The 20,507-nt window shown below is 36.3% G+C and overlaps 1 protein-coding gene across 8 annotated transcripts in view; it reads left to right on the plus strand.

Annotated features, from left to right (window-relative positions):
* The first annotated feature begins 418 nt into the window (after positions 1–418).
* The window catches only part of TMTC3 (transmembrane O-mannosyltransferase targeting cadherins 3), a 36,158-nt gene continuing 16,069 nt past the window's right edge, over positions 419–20,507 (plus strand). Inside the window, exons 1-10 of one of the 8 annotated variants that reach the window (XM_062585019.1) lie at positions 419–504; positions 7,896–7,989; positions 8,850–8,941; positions 9,485–9,542; positions 9,693–9,722; positions 11,248–11,466; positions 16,031–16,130; positions 16,817–16,932; positions 18,603–18,775; positions 19,653–19,905. In XM_062585019.1, the coding sequence (XP_062441003.1) occupies positions 9,534–9,542; positions 9,693–9,722; positions 11,248–11,466; positions 16,031–16,130; positions 16,817–16,932; positions 18,603–18,775; positions 19,653–19,905 (900 nt within the window). In that variant the 5' untranslated portion in view covers positions 419–504; positions 7,896–7,989; positions 8,850–8,941; positions 9,485–9,533. Of the gene's footprint in view, positions 505–606; positions 813–7,895; positions 7,990–8,820; positions 8,942–9,484; positions 9,723–11,247; positions 11,467–16,030; positions 16,131–16,816; positions 16,933–18,602; positions 18,776–19,652; positions 19,906–20,507 lie in introns of those variants that run through there. The other 7 variants (XM_062585001.1, XM_062585010.1, XM_062584976.1 and 4 more) reach the window with 7 other exon arrangements.

Below are 20,507 nucleotides of genomic sequence, written 5' to 3' on the forward strand. Positions count from 1 at the left end.
TTGCGACCTCACCGCTCCGCGAGTGCCGCGATGGCGGCGGAGGCCGCTGCTAGGCGACGCCGTCAAACACTCCCACCGGCTCCGCTCCGGGGCGGGCCGAGCCTCCCGTGGCGCTACCAGCGCCACAGTGCCAGCTGAGCCTCGCCGCCGCCGCCGCCGCCCCGGCGCGGCGCGGCCCCCGCGGCTGCGGAAACGCCGGCAGGGAGGGCAGCGCGGGTCTGGCCAACGACTCGTCGCAGCAAAGGCGGCAACGCCTCGCTGCTGGTGGCGGACTACGTGTCCCAGCATGCTGTGCGCTCCCCGGGACTACAGATCCCGGCATACCCCGGGGGGGGGGGAACAACTCCCGCGGCGGGTTGAGCGGTTTCCCGGCAGACTTTGCGGATTGGTGCGCGCGTGCGCAGTGCGGCGGGAGTGCCTGTGGCGGCGGTGTGCGGCGGGCGCGGAGCGGGCTGTGGGGCGGCGGCGCGGGCGCGGCCTCGACCTCGGCCTCCGCGGCCTCAGGTAGGGCGGGGAGCGGCGGCAGCGTGGGGACCTCCCCCTTCCGCAGGGGACGGCGGGGGGCGACGCTGCCCGCAGTCGTCCTCCGCGGCGGGGGCGCGTGTCCTCTCCGTCTTGGCCTCGGAGGCCCGCGCACCGGTGCGGCCTCCGTGCTGGCCGCGCAGCCGCCTCTGGGGGCTCCCAGCGGCGGCCGTTGGTTCTGTCCCCCGCCCTCGTCCCCCTCTTCGCCCCAGTGCTGCAGGCAGCGTGGGTTTTCCCGCAAGGGCGGCTGCCCGCGGGGGTTGCGCCACTGTCCGTGTCTCTCTGTGTAGGTATGTCTGGATAAGTATAATGAGTAGCCCTCAAAGGATGGTAAGGGGAAGGGTTGCATTTGTAAACTGGTCACATCTGTTGCCTCTGTCAGTGGCCTGCGAGGTAATGTGAGCGACCATTGGTGGTGTCGGATGGCCCCCAAAGTTTGGCATCCTGTATTTTATCTATTTGAGCATGAATGTGTCTTTTGAAATAAAAAGGGGGGAAGGGCAAGCGTTTGAATTGTGTTTACGTCTTTGTTCAGCAGGCATGTTGAAAACTGAAGATTTTTTTTGTTGGCTTTCTCTATTGAAGGAGAGGGGTGATCCTAATCTTTTAACTTTCCTGACTTCAGGCTTTCTCTGGTTGCATGGTTTCTTTGCTATCTTTTAATCAGTGTTTATATTTAATGAAGGCTGACAGAACTGAAGACACTTGGCACTCCTTAAAGTTATGTAACTTGTTTCAGTCATGTTTTAACTCTTAATTCTTAAGCAAAGGTAGAGGCTTTTATACTTTGACTGAGTTTGATTACTTATAGCTCTGTATTGTGTAAGAAAAGAAAACCCTTTAATTAGGGCAGGAAAAGAGACTGGCTGTATTTCATGAATGGGAAACATGGCTAAAAATAAAATTCATCATTATTAAGCATAAATCAATGATTTCTTTACTTTGAAGGGCTTTATAGATGGCGGATATCCACAGAAAAGGAGTTCTGCATAGAGTTATTTTGGCTTGCTATAAGATGAGTTTCAACATTTATGTTCCTGTTGTCCTGTTAACAAAAAATATGCTATTACATATACTTGCAGTGCAGCCATGTCTAGATTGCAATTGTGTAGTATAGATAATCAAGAGGATTGTTGCAGAACTAAAGGACATTTTAGAATAGGTATAATAACTTTTATAAACAAAAATAGAATGAAAAGAATGGAAGTGTTAACCCTACGTTAAAGGGAGAATGTATAAAATATAGAATGACTTTGAAAAGTTTTTTTTTTGTTGTTGTTGTTCTGCCTCCCATCTAATCACATGACAAGAGTTCTATAAACGCATCTTCTTTTGGTGGGGATGGATACTTTTAGATCTGGAGCCAGAACGCATTTTAGCTGTGTTGTTAACAGCTTGACCTACCCTGGTACAAGAGCTGAGCATCTATGTTAAATCAATCTTGATACAGTCTACTGTTTTGAAAAGCTAATGCGAAACCTGCTATATTAAAAATCTAATAGAATGTTGTTAAAAAAAAAAAAAACATATACAGACCAAGCATACTAAATAAGGACATGCATAGAGGAGTCTAAAGGCTGCCTTTTCAGCTTATGTCACCCATTGTAGCTTTTGTTCATCTGATACTTGGAGTTAATGAACATGCAGTTTATATTGTTACATTTCTGGAGCATTAGGAGTGTTGATCCGTTTGGTCAGCGTTATTTTAGAAATATGACTTTTGCATATGTGTCTTATGAGGAAGCGAATCACATATTCTACTGTTCTGAATGTAGAAGGTGTTCTGTTGCTACTTAAATGTACAGCTTAGTAGCAAAAAAAAATTTAAAGGTTTGGACATGAGAAATTAGGTCCTGCAAGAGTTAATTATTTTAAGATATTTATTATTCTTGTGTAGTTTGTATTTCATCTGATTGTTGCGTCAGTTGTATTGAATAAACTGAAACTGAACAGTGCAGTATCTTCTTGTTATCTATTTTTGGTATTTATATTTTGATGTTTGTTTATACCAGGGTACCTAAAATGTCTGAGTGTTAGTTCAGCTGACTGGTTGACAGCAAATTCTTCACAGCTGTTGTTATTTTTCCCCCCCAACACGACCAAACTTTTGCTTCCTGCAGCACATATTCCGACTCCAAGTCAGAACTGACATTCCTCACCTAGTTGATACTTCAGAAACTAAGTAAAGAGAAAGGTAGAGGCTTTGAGAAAGTAATATATCCACTTTCTGGGGAGCAGAAAGTTCTTCAGATTATTCCCATTCCCTTTGATCCTGCAGTATTTGCAGAAGGAGGTTGCTCTATTAAAACGTCTGTTAAATTTGTTCTGCTCTAAGGTGACAGCCAGAGGAGAGGGGGTGCAGGCATGTTTTGCATTCTTCCTCCTTCCAGCTTCTGAAGTACTGCCTACCATATGCTTTTCTAACCCAATCATTGAAATCTCAGCTGTGGATCTAAAGTGTTTCAAACTGAAGTTAAGCCTTGGAACAGCATTTTTAGGAGAAGATAAGTTTAAAGGCTGTGTTGGAAGGGAACAACAGAACAAATAGAAATAGTGTACATGATTGCTTTCTATCATTAATCAGTGATATCAAGTCAGCAGACAATATTTGGTTTAGCAACAATAAAATAATTACAAAAAGGGGACCAAATGGACAAGGCACGTGAGGCTATCATAAAGCATCAGGTGCTGATTAAAATAACATTTTAAAGTGACTAAACTATTAACTTGGCAGCTCATTGTATATGCTGGTATTCATAAATACAGCCATATAGACTAATTTGCTGCTCATCTGTTTTCTTTTTCCTCTTTTTTTTTGAGAGAGCGAGAAATAGTTTACATCACTCTTCTATGTGAGCTGTAAATATGTTTTAGTTAGGGGGCCTCAGTTATCATCAAAGCATATGCCTTCAGAGTAACTGAGGTGAAAGTCCAGTCCTGCAGATCTCTTCCATTTGTGTCTGTGCCTTCACTGACTTAGATTTCCAAGCAAGAGAGTGGGGAACCCACATTTTATGATTAGATACACGCATAAATGATCGTTACTATGTTTTGGAAGTTTTTTGAGAGGCTGCCTGATCCTTATGCAAGCTTGTTTTTCATTACCTGTTTCCTAATGAATATAGCACAGAATTAAACTCCTTGAGATAATAATTGTTCCTCACGTTGCACTTGTAAGGCACAGATCATCAAAGTGACCCTATGGAATTGCAGGCTCTGGTCTCATTGCTGCTTCTGTTGTCTACAGAGAACAGTTTGATTATGGTTGAAAGTGTTATCTTGTACTAAAGCCGTGGTATGACTGAAAATATCTGGCATGTTTTTTAATATTTGTGAATATTTAATAAAAGCAGTAATGAGAATATTTTCAGAGTATGAGAATAATAAAAATCAGTCTTTAGAATGCAGTAAGACTCTGTTACGGACAGTAAACAAGTTGAATCATTTCTAAGTTTTAAGTTTTCTGACAGTTCATTACTTCCCTGGGTTTGAGCCAAATTTTAAATCGGAGATACCAGTAAGTTGTCAGTTATGCTGAGTGTTTTCTTGAGTAGTAAGACCTCTCATTCAAAAGCTGCAACAGATTTGAAGCTTGAGATGAATTTTAATGATGATATTCATTCCTGTCAGTTTCTCTGGAAATCTGGAATGAAATTAAGTGAATTATGAGAGTGTTTTCCCCATATAAAAGTTTTTATTTTTTTTCCTAGTTCTCTACTACTGTTGCTACCCATATCTTTTTGTTGAAAAAGAAAAGGATGAGTTGCATAGAGTATTTTCTTTGATGCAGGTTTCTTTGAAACCTGATTTGGTGAAACCTGCTTCTCCCCTTGGGAAGGGGAAGAAGGCAAGTGATATTGCCCAGTAGAATAAAACTTTTAAATCTATTTTCAAGTTTCTAAAAGTAGATCTTAAAATACTTATGTTGACTAGATATAATTTATTATTTTCTCTTGCTAGGATTTATTGTAATTTAAAGTGGCAGATAGCTAACTAGAGTGGTAGATTGCTGTTTCATATTTAGGGATTGCAGCTGTATTCCTTCCTAAATTTATGCTTTATAATTTCTCTTAAATCCATATGAGTAGAAAGTGGCTTCCCCACTCCCAAATCTCCCAACTGAAGACACCATTGGAATGTCACTGTGTGTTCCTTTGTGCATATATCTTGAACTTCTTGTGCAGTCATCTGTGCTTTGTAGTATGTGGTCCTCACCTATCTATGGTATTGTGGAGCTGATAGTGATTAAGAAACTTCTTGTTGTTTTCCTACTTTTCTAGAAGTGTTTTCGGTTTTTTTATATTGCACTCTTTTCTATGAAGGAGCAGACTAGACACTGGCAGAGGGTTCTTAACAAATCAGAAGAAAAACTGGCTTACAGGCCAAACCTGCTGGAGAGCACTGAATCGTGAACACCTGCTTGTCTGTCTTTCCCAATTAGTGGCTCTGCATGGGCAAGAAAATAATATAGTGCAAGCTGCAGATTTCAATGCAATGCAACTTAAAATTAGACTAGCAATCAGATATTTTGCACAGCTTGAGCATTCTGTTGTTTTTTTTTTTTTTTTTGCAAGCAGCTCTTGAGATCTTGCAATTTGTCTCACAAGGCATATCTTGCTGCTCATCGTTTTCAGCTGTATATTCTTCAGGAGGTGTTCAGGTATCATTGTAAAATAAAATAGAAGTCTTAGAAATAAAGAGTATGTCTGTGCTGACTTCCTCCAGTCAAACAGGGACTCCTCTGTGGCAGTTCTGTAGATCGTGAATGGGCAGTCTTGGAAGCTGTGAAAGTAAAAGGGAACTAACGTCAAAATACGACTTGAAGGACTGTAGACCTGTTGATCTGTGTAGAATCAGTCAGTGATATGGTTGTCCCTCATGGAAAACCTGTGTTAACATGACAAGCTGCTAGGCAGCATATTTTAGAGGTGTTTATCATAATATACATCACTGGGAGTGACGATGGAGTTGCACCGTATTTGTGCTGATACCAAATTTCAGCATGTCTGTTCAGCGAGAATGGGAAGGCATTCACTCTCACTTTAACTCATTTGAGTAGCCCCATGCATACCTTTTCTTGCACATCTGTGGTCTGTGAGGTTATTAGTCTTGCATACTACTAGTGGGTTCTTACTTTCCACCTTCAAACTGATTGCTAACAGCTTTGTTAGTGTGGAGAAAGTGTTGGCTGCCAAACAGCAATTGCTGTTATCTTGATTAGTGAGATTAATGGCAGACTTTTTTTTTTTTTTCTTCCTTACCTTACTAAATACACTGTAGCTTTTACAAACCTCTTCCTATTTTTGTCTTATATTCTCAGCTTGTTGTTGGGTATTCCAAGTTTGAAGTTTACCTACTTTGACTAGTCAAGAGTCTGGTTGTAAACCAGTTGTGGCAGCAAATAGGAAATGGTAACTCTTATACTGAGTCTTGCTCAAAATCCACCTTGCCAATGTTAACATGAAGGACTAAAAACATCTTTTTACATATTTATGCTTTAATTCAGCAAGAATTTTAAACTATCCTGCAATCAGTCGAGGCGAAAAGGAATTTTTCTAGCTTTATATTATCTGTACTATATAAGTATACTTATATATTACATGTATTTCCCTGAAATGTGTGCCAAAGTGTAAGTTGGAAGGAGAAAAATATTTGTACTACTGTATTATGAAAAATACAGATTGTATGTAGTCTTGCATTTCCTCAGTTTCATTTTGTGCTTGTCCTGGAAGCATATTTCTGGAAAAATTGGGAGCCCTTCTAGGTCTCTTCTGTGACTTTTTGTTGCCGTGTTGGTGTTTTTGCACATGGCAGAAGTTTGAGGGGAGAATGGTGCGATGAATTTGAGGATACCAAGTTTGAGGTAAATCAAGCAGTGTTGTTGCATTATTTTGGTTTTAGCTGCAAGTGATATATTTAATTGAGATGTGTTTACATCTTACTGTGAATTTAGTAAACTTTGGGATTATCAGTGAGTATCTGTGCTTTAGTACTTGTCTTGAAAGCCCAAATTATATTCAGATGTTTGCACATCCTGATATTTCTGTGACATGAGATATGCTTGTAGGGAAGGGCAAACTGCAATTAAAAATCATCATGTTAAATGTAAAGGTTTTGTTAAGTTCTAAAACAGACTTTTCTGATGATGCACTAGTCACTTAAAACAGACTTTTGGGATGTGGTTAAAAATCTTAAGTCTCTCTGTTTAAGATTTCCTTTTTAGTAAAATAAAAGTGGCAGTATTTTCCCTACTATAGTTGGCATGTTGCGTTGTGTAATGTATAGGTTATAGATAAAAGAAAAGAAAGTCAGGACAAAAATGAGGGCTCGTGAAAGCATCTGAGTTGCCTAGAATTAGGGAATGAGTAAGGTGGCTGTCTTGAAATATATTCTGCTTGGGGAAGAGTCGAGACAATAAGTATTTGAAAAGTTAGCAGCTAAAGTTGGCTTTTCTGAGCGCTCCCTTCCCCCTCCTCCCCTGCCCCCCCCCCAGCTAAACTTGATCTAGGACAGGCCTCAGTGAAACAGACTTCTGAAACTGTGAGCTATACTTAAATTCTTTGGATAGGAAGCTATTCTTACAAACCTTCCCCCCACCCCACTTGTAGTTGTACAGCAGTAGAGGCTTCTGAACTATTGTTTAAGAATTACTTCAGTTAAACTCTCTGAGGACGAAAGCAGTGTCTGCAAGGACTTACTGCTCCAACCAGAACAGTAAAATGGTATTGTTAGTGAAGAAGCCTCAAGGTACCAAAAACCAACTCACAAGGTGGTAGAGGGTTTTGTTTTGTTTTAAGGGTGAATTTCTTTAAACCTTGAGATCATTTCTGCATGATAGTTTCATCTTACTCGCTCAGTTTTTAGAAGATATTATTTCAGAAAACTAGGTTAGTATGTTAGAAAATAATTGGGTTTTTTTTCGATGTAGGTCCTTTTCAGATGTCACTGATTTTCAGGATAACTAGTCTTGAAAAGTAGGAAAGGCATTGTCCAGAATCTGTTGCAAACAAGAATATTCTATACTGTGTTTCTAGCAGGGTGAGACATAGCAGATTTTTCTCCTCCTCATTTTTAATAAAATACCTTTAACTTTAGTGACGTAATGTTCAAAGGAGGTTGTATTTTCATATATTCCTGCAGAATGCTTTGGTTTTGTTTTTTAATAAGGCTTCTCTGGCTGCCAGGAAAAAAGACAAATATGTTCAGACTAATCTTAGCTTTCTGTTTTTAAGTGCTCCGATCCAGAGGGGTAGAAGCATATTTTGTTGATGAGACAGCCTCTTCGTTAACTCTGTTTAATGCTGATTTTTAATTATGTTTGATATTTATTTTAAAAATGTTTTTTCTCTGTTTTTTTTATTATTAATGCCAAGGTAGTGATAACTTTAAAGAAAGGCTGTTCCTGGATTGAAGCAGCTTCAATAGCCTGTCCTACAAGTACTAAAAAAAGAATAACTTCAAGGCCATGTGAGTAACACTGAATGAATTGGTTTTGGTTTCTTCTAAATGATCTTTGTCATGGTTATTAGTTCACTGAACCTGTACCTTGTTGAGCATATATTTGTTTCCATACCACTGGTTAGGTCTTACCCTAAAACCACCATTTCTGATAGGTGATTTTCATGCTTTCAATTCTGGACTGCAATACACAAAGATCAAGTGAGATTACCTATATGGGTAAAATACCTTTATGTTCTGCTTTTATGGGATAGTATACTTAAAACCTGAACACTGTTCTTAAAGACAAGCAACAAAAAGCATTTCAGGTCTTAGGAGAATAAAACAGATTTTATAGCTCCTAAGTAGTTAATGGACTTTAATATGTGAACCCTGGTAGATAGACAACATTGATGTTTTTATGTATTTATGGCTTCATGTCATTTGCCTAATATTAGCAGTTTTGTGTCCTCAGAGATGGTTTTCTCTCTAGTTTTTGGGGAAATACTATACACTTTATCTAGTCGTGCCTTTTTAATTTTTTCAGAACGAAGTCATTGTTCAGCTGTCTATAGCTTTTTGATATTTTGGGTCTCAGCAACTGGCAGTAAGCCATGCCACATCTACCTGTAGTCAGAAAGAATGCTTTTATCCTGTAACTGCATTCTTACTTACTTTTCCAAAGCAAAGGAGTATATTCACACAGGAAAATCTTAGAACCCAGTGCATAACAATTTCACCTTTTTGACTGCCTGTATATTATTATGAAATAAACATAATAAACATCCGAAGCCTTAGAAATTATTAAATAGCCATTATGTAAAATGGGAGAAAATAATGTAAGATATAGTCTTTTTGTAGTATTTTCTTTGTGTGCTATTTATCCTTAGAGGAGACATTCATTGATGATGGGAGAGTTGGGGAAAAAAAATGACTTCATGAACTACAAAGAATGAAAATGAACAAGGTGTGAGCTTCAATGGTAAGTGAAATTCTTTAATATTACATATGGCCTTCTTTACCTGATCTTAAACACATTTATGAAGCTTTTTTTATTTGATCTTCAGAATATTTTTGGATTGTTTTTTAAACATTGTTTGTGAGAAGCACACTTAAACATAAAAATATGAATAACTAACATACTGTTTGCCACTTGGATAAAACTTCCAATTCTATGAGTGTCAGCCTGTTAATTTATTCAGTGTTCTAGAGCAGTTAGTTTCACAGTTCTCAAACTGATAGCATTCATTTGAACTACACAGCTATCTGATGCAAATTAGTCCACAGGTTATCTTCAATTTTGCTTCTCTTTTAGAAAAATATGAAATGTGGCCAAGAGACTATATCTAGCTTGGTTTTGGAAATTTTTTTTTTTTTTTTTAAGGGATAGAATGTTTAATACAGTGCACTAAACTGTTGATGAGAATTGAGGATGCTTTTAGATCTTCATTTTTAGAAATGAAGTGTCATTATCTTTTAAAATATTAACTGTCTTAACTTTATTAAGCTTAATTTTTTCATTCAGGAAAACTAAGTTTCTGCCTGTATATTGTCCACAAAAGCTCTTAGAGAAGATGGCTGATGTAAGTCTGAAGGAAGCAGCATTAATACTTGGTGTTGTGGCAGCCTGCTACTGGAATAGTCTCTTCTGTGGCTTTGTTTTTGATGATGTTTCAGCAATTTTGGACAATAAAGATTTACATCCTTCTACTCCTTTAAAAAATCTATTTCAGAATGACTTCTGGGGGACTCCAATGTCTGAGGTAAACTCTCTGTGAAACACTTAAGAAATGGAACACTGAAATAAGCTTGCAGTTCTTAGACTTTCTTTTCCTAGTGTGGTTTTAACAGAATAGTTTGCTTTTGCTGGAATTTGGTGGTTGGTTGTTTGTACTACCAAATCATCAGCAGATATGGCTTATATTCTCCCCCCATTGCTAAACAAAAGTACTTGTAGAAAGTGTGGAGGGCCCTTTATCACAGGACTGTCTACTATTTAATTGCAGTATAGAAATTAGACAAACCTGACCGTTTCCCCTTCCTCCTCCACAAGCTAGGCAATAGTACTTATTTCTAATTTTAATCTGGAAGGAAAGTTACACAGTTAAACAACAAAATGTGGAGAAGAGGAATTGAATACATCACGTTTATTTGAGCAAGTATCTTTATCTGAATTCAGAGCTTTTGGTATGTGGCCCATGTTGAGTTTGTGTCTGAAAAAATGCATTGACATTAAAGCTATTGATAAAAGATGTTAGGTAGCAATGCTTCAAGATGAAGTTTTCATAAAGTTCAGAAAGGTACAAATGGTGTCATTAATGAGCAAAAAAAAAAAAACTGTCAGGCATATATATTTTTACCTATCAAAGCATTCCATTGTGTAATTGTTACTTTTCCTTATGTCCTTAATTCATAGGATTAGTACAATGTGAAATGGTAATTGTTAGCTGTACAAAATAGACTTTGATACTTCATTTTTATAGAATATAATGAAAGCTTTCAAATTGTTTTTCAGATACCATGTAGTCCTGCAGTTCAGAAATTTCAAAGAGTGTTTTCTAACATCTTTTTACCCCAAAGACCACCTAAATTTGAGGAAGAGGGGAAAAAACATTTCATTTCTAGTGTTGATTTTGTGCTTACAAATAAATGAAAGTCAAGTTAAATTTAATGAAATGAAAATCACGTTAATTTGAATGTTTATGATCTCTTAAATATTTTGTCTTGTGTTTTTCTTGTTTGCATGTATGTGTAATTTTCACCCAAATTTTTTCTTACATTTTCTTCCTCTGTTTTATAGATATAATCATGAAAGGTCAGTAGGCTGTAGCTTAGTAAATGCATTTATGAATAGGAAGGTAGTAATATATAATTTTTTTTTTAAAGTGATCATGGAAGGAGTTTAAGAACCTATACATAAGCTCTGCTTATCTGTTACAGACAGATGTATTATCTAAAAATTTTTAGATAATACATTTAGCTGAGTATACTAAAATTTTACTGTGTATGTTGATGTACAGAATAAAATTACAGATTAATCAAAATATTTGAAAGATAAAATAAAACAGTTTGGAGATTGGAAAAGTGGTCAGAATTAACTTTTCTCAAGTTAATTTTAAATAATCCACCTTTTATTTTGCTAGGTTTTTTTAATATTACTGATTTTTCATGTCTTTATTTTGAAGGTGTATGCCTGTGAATAGTGGGGGAAGTACGTGTACACTTTTTTCAAGATATTTTGGAATGAAAAGTGCTTTATAAATTGATGGTGACTTATTTCCTTTTTAGGAGAGGAGTCATAAATCTTACCGTCCCCTCACAGTCCTCACGTTTCGCCTAAACTACTTGTTCAGCGAATTAAATGCAGTTTCATACCACTTCTTAAATCTGGTCTTTCATGTGGTGGTTTGTATAGTCTTCCTCAAGGTCTGCAAGCTTTTTCTGGACAACAGGAGCAGTGTAGTTGCATCCTTGCTCTTTGCAGTGCACCCAATACATACTGAAGCGGTAGGTAAAGCTACAGTATGTTTAATATGTGACTAAAGTTAAACTGTATTTGTTAACCTTAAATTTTGTATTTTGTGTGTGTGATATATGTGTGTGTGTGTGTATTTATATATATATAATTTATAGTATATATATAATTTCCCAAAAGTGTGTTAAGTTTGTATTTGGACTTTACTTGTGTTTGTACTCTGCCCTTTGCAAAGAGGAGGGATGGAGGTGACCAGCTTATGATTATTCCTGTGTGCTCAAAGTTATTTGGTATTCCATGGACCTACTGAAAAATAAAGAAATGTTTAATTATCAAATAATCTGGATTTTGGCCACAAGCATTCACTTTTATGATGACAGCTGTTTTAGTTTGCATGGATCATCACAGGATGCACAAATATCTATTTCACATTGTATCTTGCAAGTATTATGAACACCTCTTAATTCATTTTCAGAATTCATACATGTTCTCTTTTAGCTAATCAGTGCAACTGTTCTCTCTCTGTTTTTAGGCCTTGCTCTCAGCAGGATTTTTTTTTCTAGGAATGCTGTAGTTGCTATCCTAGATCTAACTTTAGGACTTTGTTTCAACATTCTTTATCTGTTTCAACATCGTATATTTGACAATGTCTAGTGCAAGAAAGATGAAAACTTCTTGCCTTCTTGATATTTACCTTTGTTTTAATTCTAAAGGAGTGTTTTGCCTCTATCAAGAACGGCATTTTTAAAAGCCATCTGATTATATACATTTTAATGCTCAGCCACTCTTGGCGACCAGTGTCAGAAGTTCCAATTTTTTTTCCTTTTTTCTTTTTTGAATGGAGTACTGTGGGGTTTTTTTGTTACGACTTATTTCTACCGGAGACATTGATAAAGCTGCGTAATTCTCTACTGCTAATTCTGCATCATGTAGCAATCTGTCTGTGCAGAGATTCACATTGGTTGAAAAGCCCATTCCCAATTATTTTTCCTATAATCTTAACTGATTCAAAATTCTCTGTTACACTGAAACTTTCTAAAAATGTTTTGAACTTTTGCTTTTTTGGGGTGTTATCATGTGGAGTTTTTTGTTACGAATTTTGAAGAGAAAAGGCTGCTATTTTTCATCCTATATTGTATTTTTTTTTCCTGCTCTCATTGGACAAATAGTTCTCACCTCTAATTCTTGTTTTCTAAAGGTAGAAATCCCTCTCAGCAATTCAACAGACCTTACCTGTGTGTTAAGTAAGTCTTTATAGAAAACAATTTCATGTATTTTTTTTAATTGGCTGCTATTTGTGCACCTAATATCTTCTTTTTGAGAGGAAGTTAATGGCATGCTTCAAAACTGCAAAAGTTTAAAGCATAAACATTTTTTTTCTTGCTTTTGTGCTTGGAAACACAAAACACTGATTAACATGGGGAAAATTATAGGAAAAACAGGGTTGGCTTTCTTTAAAGGACATAATATGCTTTAAGTTTCGAGGTTTGGCTTTGCCTCTCGAACAAATATGATAGCATCTTTGCAGGAGCATCAGAAAATTGCTAGTGGCTTAAATTAGTGGTTCATGTCTTAGATCATCCTATGTAATCTTCTGTCGTCTTTAATTCCTGATATGATGTTTTTTTTATTATGCTTGTTTATGAACTATCAGATTCCGTATGAGATACTAGTCAAACATTTAGTTGTTTTTAATATTGTGCAATAGAGTTACCCAAGAAGTCATATAATGCCTTTAAAACATTCTGTCTATATGCTGAAAGATCATTGAATTAGGTAATGTGTTTTTTAAAAGCTACTAATTACAAATACAAATTTAAGTAATTTGGTGATAAATGTGTAATCACAGATATTTGACACATGAGGGCACTGCAGGACTGTAATTATTAGAACTTAAATGCTTAGGAAATTTGGGATTTAAGTGCACCTGTGATTGAATTCTTTTGCTACTATATTTATATGCCGAAGAATCAGTCAAGAGCTTTCTTTCCCTCTCCCAACCCTTTTCAGTTTAAGCTTTCTCCTTTTCAGAAGTACACTGCTTTCTATCCTTTTCAAGTGTTTGTATTGAGATGAATTCTACTTAAAATGCATGTAAGAACACATGAACATCCAAGAAAGGATTCTTAGAGTTGACAATTTTGATTTGTTTGGACAAATCAACTGAGATTCTTAAATTTTCTTCCATGGACAGAGATCAAGTAATAACTAGCTGTGTTTAAGACTTTGAACTTAGGTGCTAACTGTTCTCCAAACTTTAATAAAAGCTCCAAAGCAGGACTCATTTCTAGTTTTTGTTCCTTTTGCTGATACAAAATGTATCTGAATTGAATTCCTTCAATTTACTCTCCTAATATTATTCTCCTGTACAGGAGTTTCAAATGGCAGATACAATACGTGCAAGTTTTAAACTGTTGCTTATCTTGTGATAAATCAGTTTTTCCCCTTAAAAAAAAAAAAAAAAAAAAAAGCAGGCTAAATGGAGGAGAATTTTGATTGACTTCAGAGAGAAGCTGGGCTCTTGTGATGGTGATATATCACTTTTTGAGAAAAAAATTTTGAGGAAACTCTTTGAATAAACTCTTTGAATAACAGCATCATTACCTCTCAGATTGTAAAGTCACGTTTGACATCGTCTCCAGATTCGAGTTCATTCTACCTAGTGTGTTCCTCTTCTGGCTGAGAGGCATGCTAATTTGTTTCCAGCTATGGAATGTTAACTAACCTTGGGAATGGTAAGACTTTATCTGATAAATCACCACTATATCCAGAAATAGAATTTTTCTACTCTTGGTGCTTTCTCTGGGAGCACTAGCACAGTTACTCTACAAATGGTCTCGTTCAACCTATCTCCAGACTATGCTCTCCTTAATACCTGTCAGTGCTGAAGAACTTTGTGATCCAGACAAGGAATCCTTTAAGCATCTTAAGACATTTTAGAAACAAACACCTATATATTATCCAAAACGTTACAAAAACTCTGCCTTTCAGTCAGTTGTGAAATATACTTTGTCTAAGCATAATTCATTGAGTTCATTTGGCAAAAAAAAAAAAAAAAAAAAGCATCAGAAAATGATTTCAGTATTCAGATTTGAATACTTTTCTTTACACTCTGGTCTTGCATCTTGAATTACTTTCTCTTTATGCTGTGCTGGATAGATTATGCTTGACCAAGAATGCACTTAGAAATAAAAATGTCAAGCTGAGGCTGGATGGCTGAAAGTCAGCCTTCAGCATCGTAATTAAATGGTGAACTATGAGCTTCTCTTAGCCAAATATGACTTTATCTTGGGAGAGCATGCCATTTTGTGAACAGCTTATTTGCAAAAAATTAAATGTAATCAAAGGCATCTCTCCTAATTGGCCCCCTTTAAAAAAGGCAGCCCTATGGTGTATTTTGGTCAGATTAGCAGCTATTGCAGTAACTTAACATAATAATCTGCCTTTGGCTGCTGGTCACAATTTAGCTTCATTCAGAAGACATATCCTGTACACAGAAAACATAGCCTCTATTTCATTAGGGATTCTGAAATAACCTTCTGCCCTATGGATTTTAGCACTTCTCTACAAAAATAATCATAAAATCTGTTCCTCTCTGTCTCATTACTAAGGGGGGCAGTACCTGCAAAAATTTGATACTGTCAGCCACATTATCATACACAAGATTACCAAACTTTAAGTCATTCTTAAACAGTGTTGCATAGAGTTTGCTGTGAATGTATTGATAACTCTGTTCAGATAAGAGCTGCTGTAGCACTGGTCAAGTGAGCACTTCTTTCAGATCTGTTCATTCGCTTCTGGAAGATACGAACTAAATTGACTGTGGTAGTTTCTATATGCTGTTGTCTGCAGGGGTATGTTGCCAGGATGTATATGTAAGGCAATCTTGTCACTCTTAGCTCTTACTGATGAAAGCTGGTTTCTTCCAGGTTTTAGCAGTCATAATGCTGCCCAGTTTGCTTCAGCTGATATTTGCAGCTGGTATTACTGAAGATTTTTAAAAGTGCAGCATTTCTCAGTTGCTTCATTAATAGCGATACTTACAGGCACGTCAGGGTGGCTGGTGGCCACTCGTTATCAATGTCTTTGAATTCAGCATTGGTTGAACTGAAAGCATCCATACGATTGGTAGCATTTTTTGCTTGGTTTAAAGGTCTTAGTTATGCATATCCTGATAGTGTATCAGTCATACGCCGTTAACTACTCAGTGAGAAAGCCAGGCAGGAAAGCTTGTTGTATTTTAGTATTTTAATGAAGCAACTGACAAAAATGGGAACTGCAGAAAAACAGTCTCTTTTTTGACTGATCAGCTGTGACTTTTCAACTGTCAGTCCAGGACCAGTAATTGTCAGAGTAATTCAATAACTACATACACAAAGAAGAAAAAACAGTTAGTAACCTGTCACTGTAGTATTCTACATCCTGTAGTTAATTTGGAGTCCTCCCTGCATGCAGCCATACTATGATTCTTCCTGCTACCCTCACAGGCATAGGGTGTAAGCATGACCTTGGAGAAGAATAAGGATGTAGGATCTGTTCTTAAGCTCCATAGTAACTAGTGAAACAACCTTTTCTTCTTCTTCCTTTTCTTTTTAGGTAACTGGAGTTGTGGGCAGAGCAGAACTCTTATCATCTATCTTTTTTCTAGCTGCTTTTTTGTCGTATACTAAATCCAAAGGGCCAGATAATACTATAGGTAAGTGACTGATAGATATCTATCTAGTTTCATGTCTGTATCAGTGGTAAGAAAGCTCTTATAACCAATACATTTATGTTACTATTTTTAAGGAATTGTGTACATGAAAAAAATCTTTGTGTCCAAGATACCTATGTAATATTACAAATAATATTTAGCATCATAAATTGCTTTTTTTTTTTCCAAGATAGAGCTTTTTAAGTTGCTTTGTAAAACCCTAGAATTCTCTGAGTAGGTGATTCTTGCACTGATCTTTATTAGTGCAAATGCTGAAAATATGCTGGGATGCCTTGAACTGTCCTAAATAAGCTGCAGAATGGAGATATAGGAGTCTTGTCTGTTTTCTAAATGACTTTGTGAAAATTCATGACTGCCTTTAAACATTTGATTTAAAATGGTATTTTAAAACTTGTTTATTTGATTTTGTTGGTTTTTTTTTTTTTTTATCAGAATGCCTTATTGATCTTTTGCCTTTTATTCAATTTTTAAAGGGAGGCGATTGTAAAACTGACAGGTGTTTATTATGATTTTGTAAAGTAAGACTGAGGATCTCCCCTTTGATACCATATCAGTTTCTAGATTTTGTTCAAACATAAAGCCTAGTTTCAGCTTTTAATTTAATTTGGTTTATTAATTGTTAGCACTGTAAGGTGGAACATTTTCAATCATGTCTTTTTGATTTACAGTGTGGACTCCAATTGCAGTGACAGTGTTTCTAGTAGCTGTTGCAACGTTGTGTAAAGAACAAGGAATAACAGTAGTGGGAATATGCTGTGTATATGAAGTATTTATTGCTCAAGGGGTAAGATGTGGTTGAAAGATCAAATTTCTTCTCAGGAATTCTGTAATGAGACATTAAATATTCAGAAGCTTCATATTTTATCACTGATTTTGTCAGTTTAGGCTAGTCCTCTAGCTGTTTTACACTTTTCAGATTTTCCTTTGACTCGATATTTAAAACGTATGGGTCATGAGAGAGAATCAAATGTCTTCTAAGTTGCTTTTTGTAAGTCGTGCAGAGATGTTAGCAAATATATTTGATAAAGAACCGGCATGTCTTAACTAAAACCTGAGGTTTAATCAACAAGTTTGCAAAGACCGGCATGTAACAGAGTTAAGGTCTGGGGTGCTTAAAGATAGAGGCATTGTCCATTTTTAAATAGGTTAGCGAAAATAGAGAACATTATATTTGCAAATGGCTGCCATCACATGCTAATGGCTAACCAGATGTTCTAGAGTAGTCTTATTTGAATCAATAATATCGTAATGAAATTTGTCGCTCTGAAAAAGCCTTCAAATTTAAATTTTAATCTCTTAAGTTTCATTTTGAGTATTGTTATTAGTAAGATAATAGCAACTTTTTTTTTGGTCTGGAAAAACAAGTGATGTTCTCACAACGAGATAGGATTTGGCTTTTTAATAGTAAAACTATACACAATCTAAAAATATGAAAATGGATATTGTAAGAATATCTTTCTAATTTACCATTTCTTAATTATTTTAAAGAACATTTTGCAAAAACTGCAACAGTAAAAGCCAAAGGGTTGCCTGTCTTTGTCATAGGTATTAAGGCTAAAATGTCAAAATCATTTCTGCGTTTACAAAAATATTTTTTTTAACTAATAGCTTTGCACATCCAGTGTATAAGTACAGAGTTTTCAAAGTGGATTTCTAAGGAAATCACCTGTTTGTGACCTTACTTTTCAAACCACTTCTGTCTTGTGACTCTTGATCTGGTTCTCCTTTTCTTGAAAGTTTAACAAATTTATGTAGGTCAATTGAGTAGAAAAAATAAAATGCAAGCTGGCGCTTCTGCTGATGCGAGTGTTACAGTAGCATGAACTAAGTCTTTAAACAGTTCTCAAAACTTGTCTATAACTGTATTTCTGCCAGTATATATGAAGCAGTAAATCATCCCCAGCATACAGCATGAAAGGAAGGAAGCAGGCATACTGTGAAGAAATTGGGATACATATTGAGGAACTATGCAAGATCATAATGTTCATGACACAGGGACTGATAGGATTAATACAGTGGAGAAATAAAATAGAAACCCAGAGCTAAGCAGGCAATAGTATTTCCACAGTTCCTACAATACCTTCTTTGAAAATTTTCCCTAAATAGAGAAATAATTTTGAAAATAGTGATAATCTCGATTTCAAAACTTATTTCATGATAAAACTTTATATATTCTGCATTTGAAGACAGGTTAGATGTTTAACACGTCGGTGCAAAATACGAGATTGCAAGAAAATGTTTGAGTTCAGCTATGATAATGTTAGCAAAAATAAACAATTCTTTTGATTAGGTAAATTTCTTTTGAGAGGAGGAGTCATACAAATGAAGCTGAGTCAAATTTAACTATTTGGAGCGGACAATCACAGAAACCTAAGGGAAAACGGATCAGAACTAAAATTTGTATAAAAGGTTAGTGGGTACACTGTCTGCTAACAAACTATTTTTCCTTTGCAGTATACCTTGCCAGTGCTGTTGGACACAGCTGTACAGATTCTTCGAGGAAAGGGCAGTATCCCTTTCTCTATGCTCCAAACACTGCTAAAGCTCATTGTCCTTATGTTCAGTACACTGCTTCTTGTTGTAGTTAGAGTCCAGGTTATTCAGTCTCAACTTCCAGTGTTTACAAGGTAATATGAAAGTGTTTCTTATTTATATATATTGATAAATAAGATGTGGCTTAATGAAGTCTGAATAAAAGGCTGAAAACTATTTCGCCTAAAACATCTAGTAGCTTACTTTAGTATTGTTAGGTAATGACTGTATAATATTATTTCTCTGAAATCAATAACTAGTGTATTTCAGTATCTGCTGACAAGAACATCCAAAATACTGAAGTGTCTGAGCAGGCATTAATTTTTAAACAGTTGTGGTTCTTAGTTGGTTCTAATACTCCAGAGATTAAATATTTTATTAATGAAGTTTTTTGTTTGGTCATATTTTTTGAACCTTCAATAAGTACTTCAAAAATTTTTAAAAGCTTTTCTCATCCTATATATGAAATTATCTTTCTTTTTCAGATACCTACTATGCAGAAGGTATAGTTAACTTCAGATACAGTGCTTAAAATTGAGTATGTAGGAATAACGTTAGAATGTTGGAACTGAAAAACTGTAATTTTATCTTTAAAAAAAATTTTGTTGTGAGATATGTAAAAATGCAAGAATCTAATATTCTCCATGAAAATTGGGCCACATTTTTTTTTTTTCTCCAAAGGAAGGACTGTTGGGTCCAACTTTAGCAAAAATGATATAATCATTCTCTGTGAATTGAAGCTTAAGGTGATTATATCTCAAACCAGTTTCTTGAAGAAACAGAGGAGCCTCAGTCCCATGCTGAGATGCATCATATCTGGTTCCTGAGTTACTCACTTGACAAATGCAGAATGATTAGTATTTTATACGTGGTTGTAACTGGCAATATTAGCTATGAATTTAGACTTTGCTAGTACCTGGGCATGAACTCAAGTTCATAACTTTTTTCTTTTTCTCCTTTCTTTTGTTTTAGATTTGATAACCCAGCTGCTGTAAGTCCATCTCCGGCAAGGCAGCTGACTTTCAACTACCTCCTCCCTGTAAATGCTTGGCTTCTTCTCAACCCTTCAGAATTATGCTGTGACTGGACAATGGGAACTATTCCTCTTGTGGAGTCTTTGTTAGATGTCAGAAATATTGCCACTCTTACATTCTTTTGTTTTCTGGGGTCTTTGATCGTCTTCAGCCTCCGATATCCTGGGGATTCCTCCAAGACTGTATTGATGGTATGAACGATGCATGTTTTATGTCCTTTTCTTGCAAGAGTAGAGCTAGCTGTGGATGTTTATTCACATGCCTCAGCCTGGTGTAAGTAACCCAGTGACTTTAATGCATCTTATTGTGTGCTAGAAAGAACATGCGAAAAAAGGGGAAAACCACTGCAACAATACTATTAACTCGTAATTAATAACAGTCTGTTTATTCTGTCAGGAATGAGATTGAGAAACACAGGCAAGAGATAAGAATAAATATGCCCAGTCTTAATGTAATAGCAAACCATGTTGTGGCCCCTCGGGTATTCAAAACTCAAACAACAAACTTGGAGTTTCACTGGAGTCTGCGTACATTTTGAAGATCAGAATGCATTTTGATCCTGTAACATGTCTACATTATTTAAATGTCAACAATTATTCCACATATTTACCAAGTGACTCAATTATTTTTCTATATTTTTTTAAAAAGCTATCGTTTGGCATTTAAGGGCATATGTTTTCCTCTTTTGTGGATGTTCTCTTAAGACATTCTTCTGTGTCCTTTTCCATATTTTAAGGAAAAAATTATTTCCTCAGCCTATAAATGTTTTTTGGTAATATAAAGCTTTAAAACT

Source organism: Rhea pennata, chromosome 1, assembly GCF_028389875.1.
Source record: "Rhea pennata isolate bPtePen1 chromosome 1, bPtePen1.pri, whole genome shotgun sequence".
Classification (NCBI taxonomy): domain Eukaryota; kingdom Metazoa; phylum Chordata; class Aves; order Rheiformes; family Rheidae; genus Rhea; species Rhea pennata.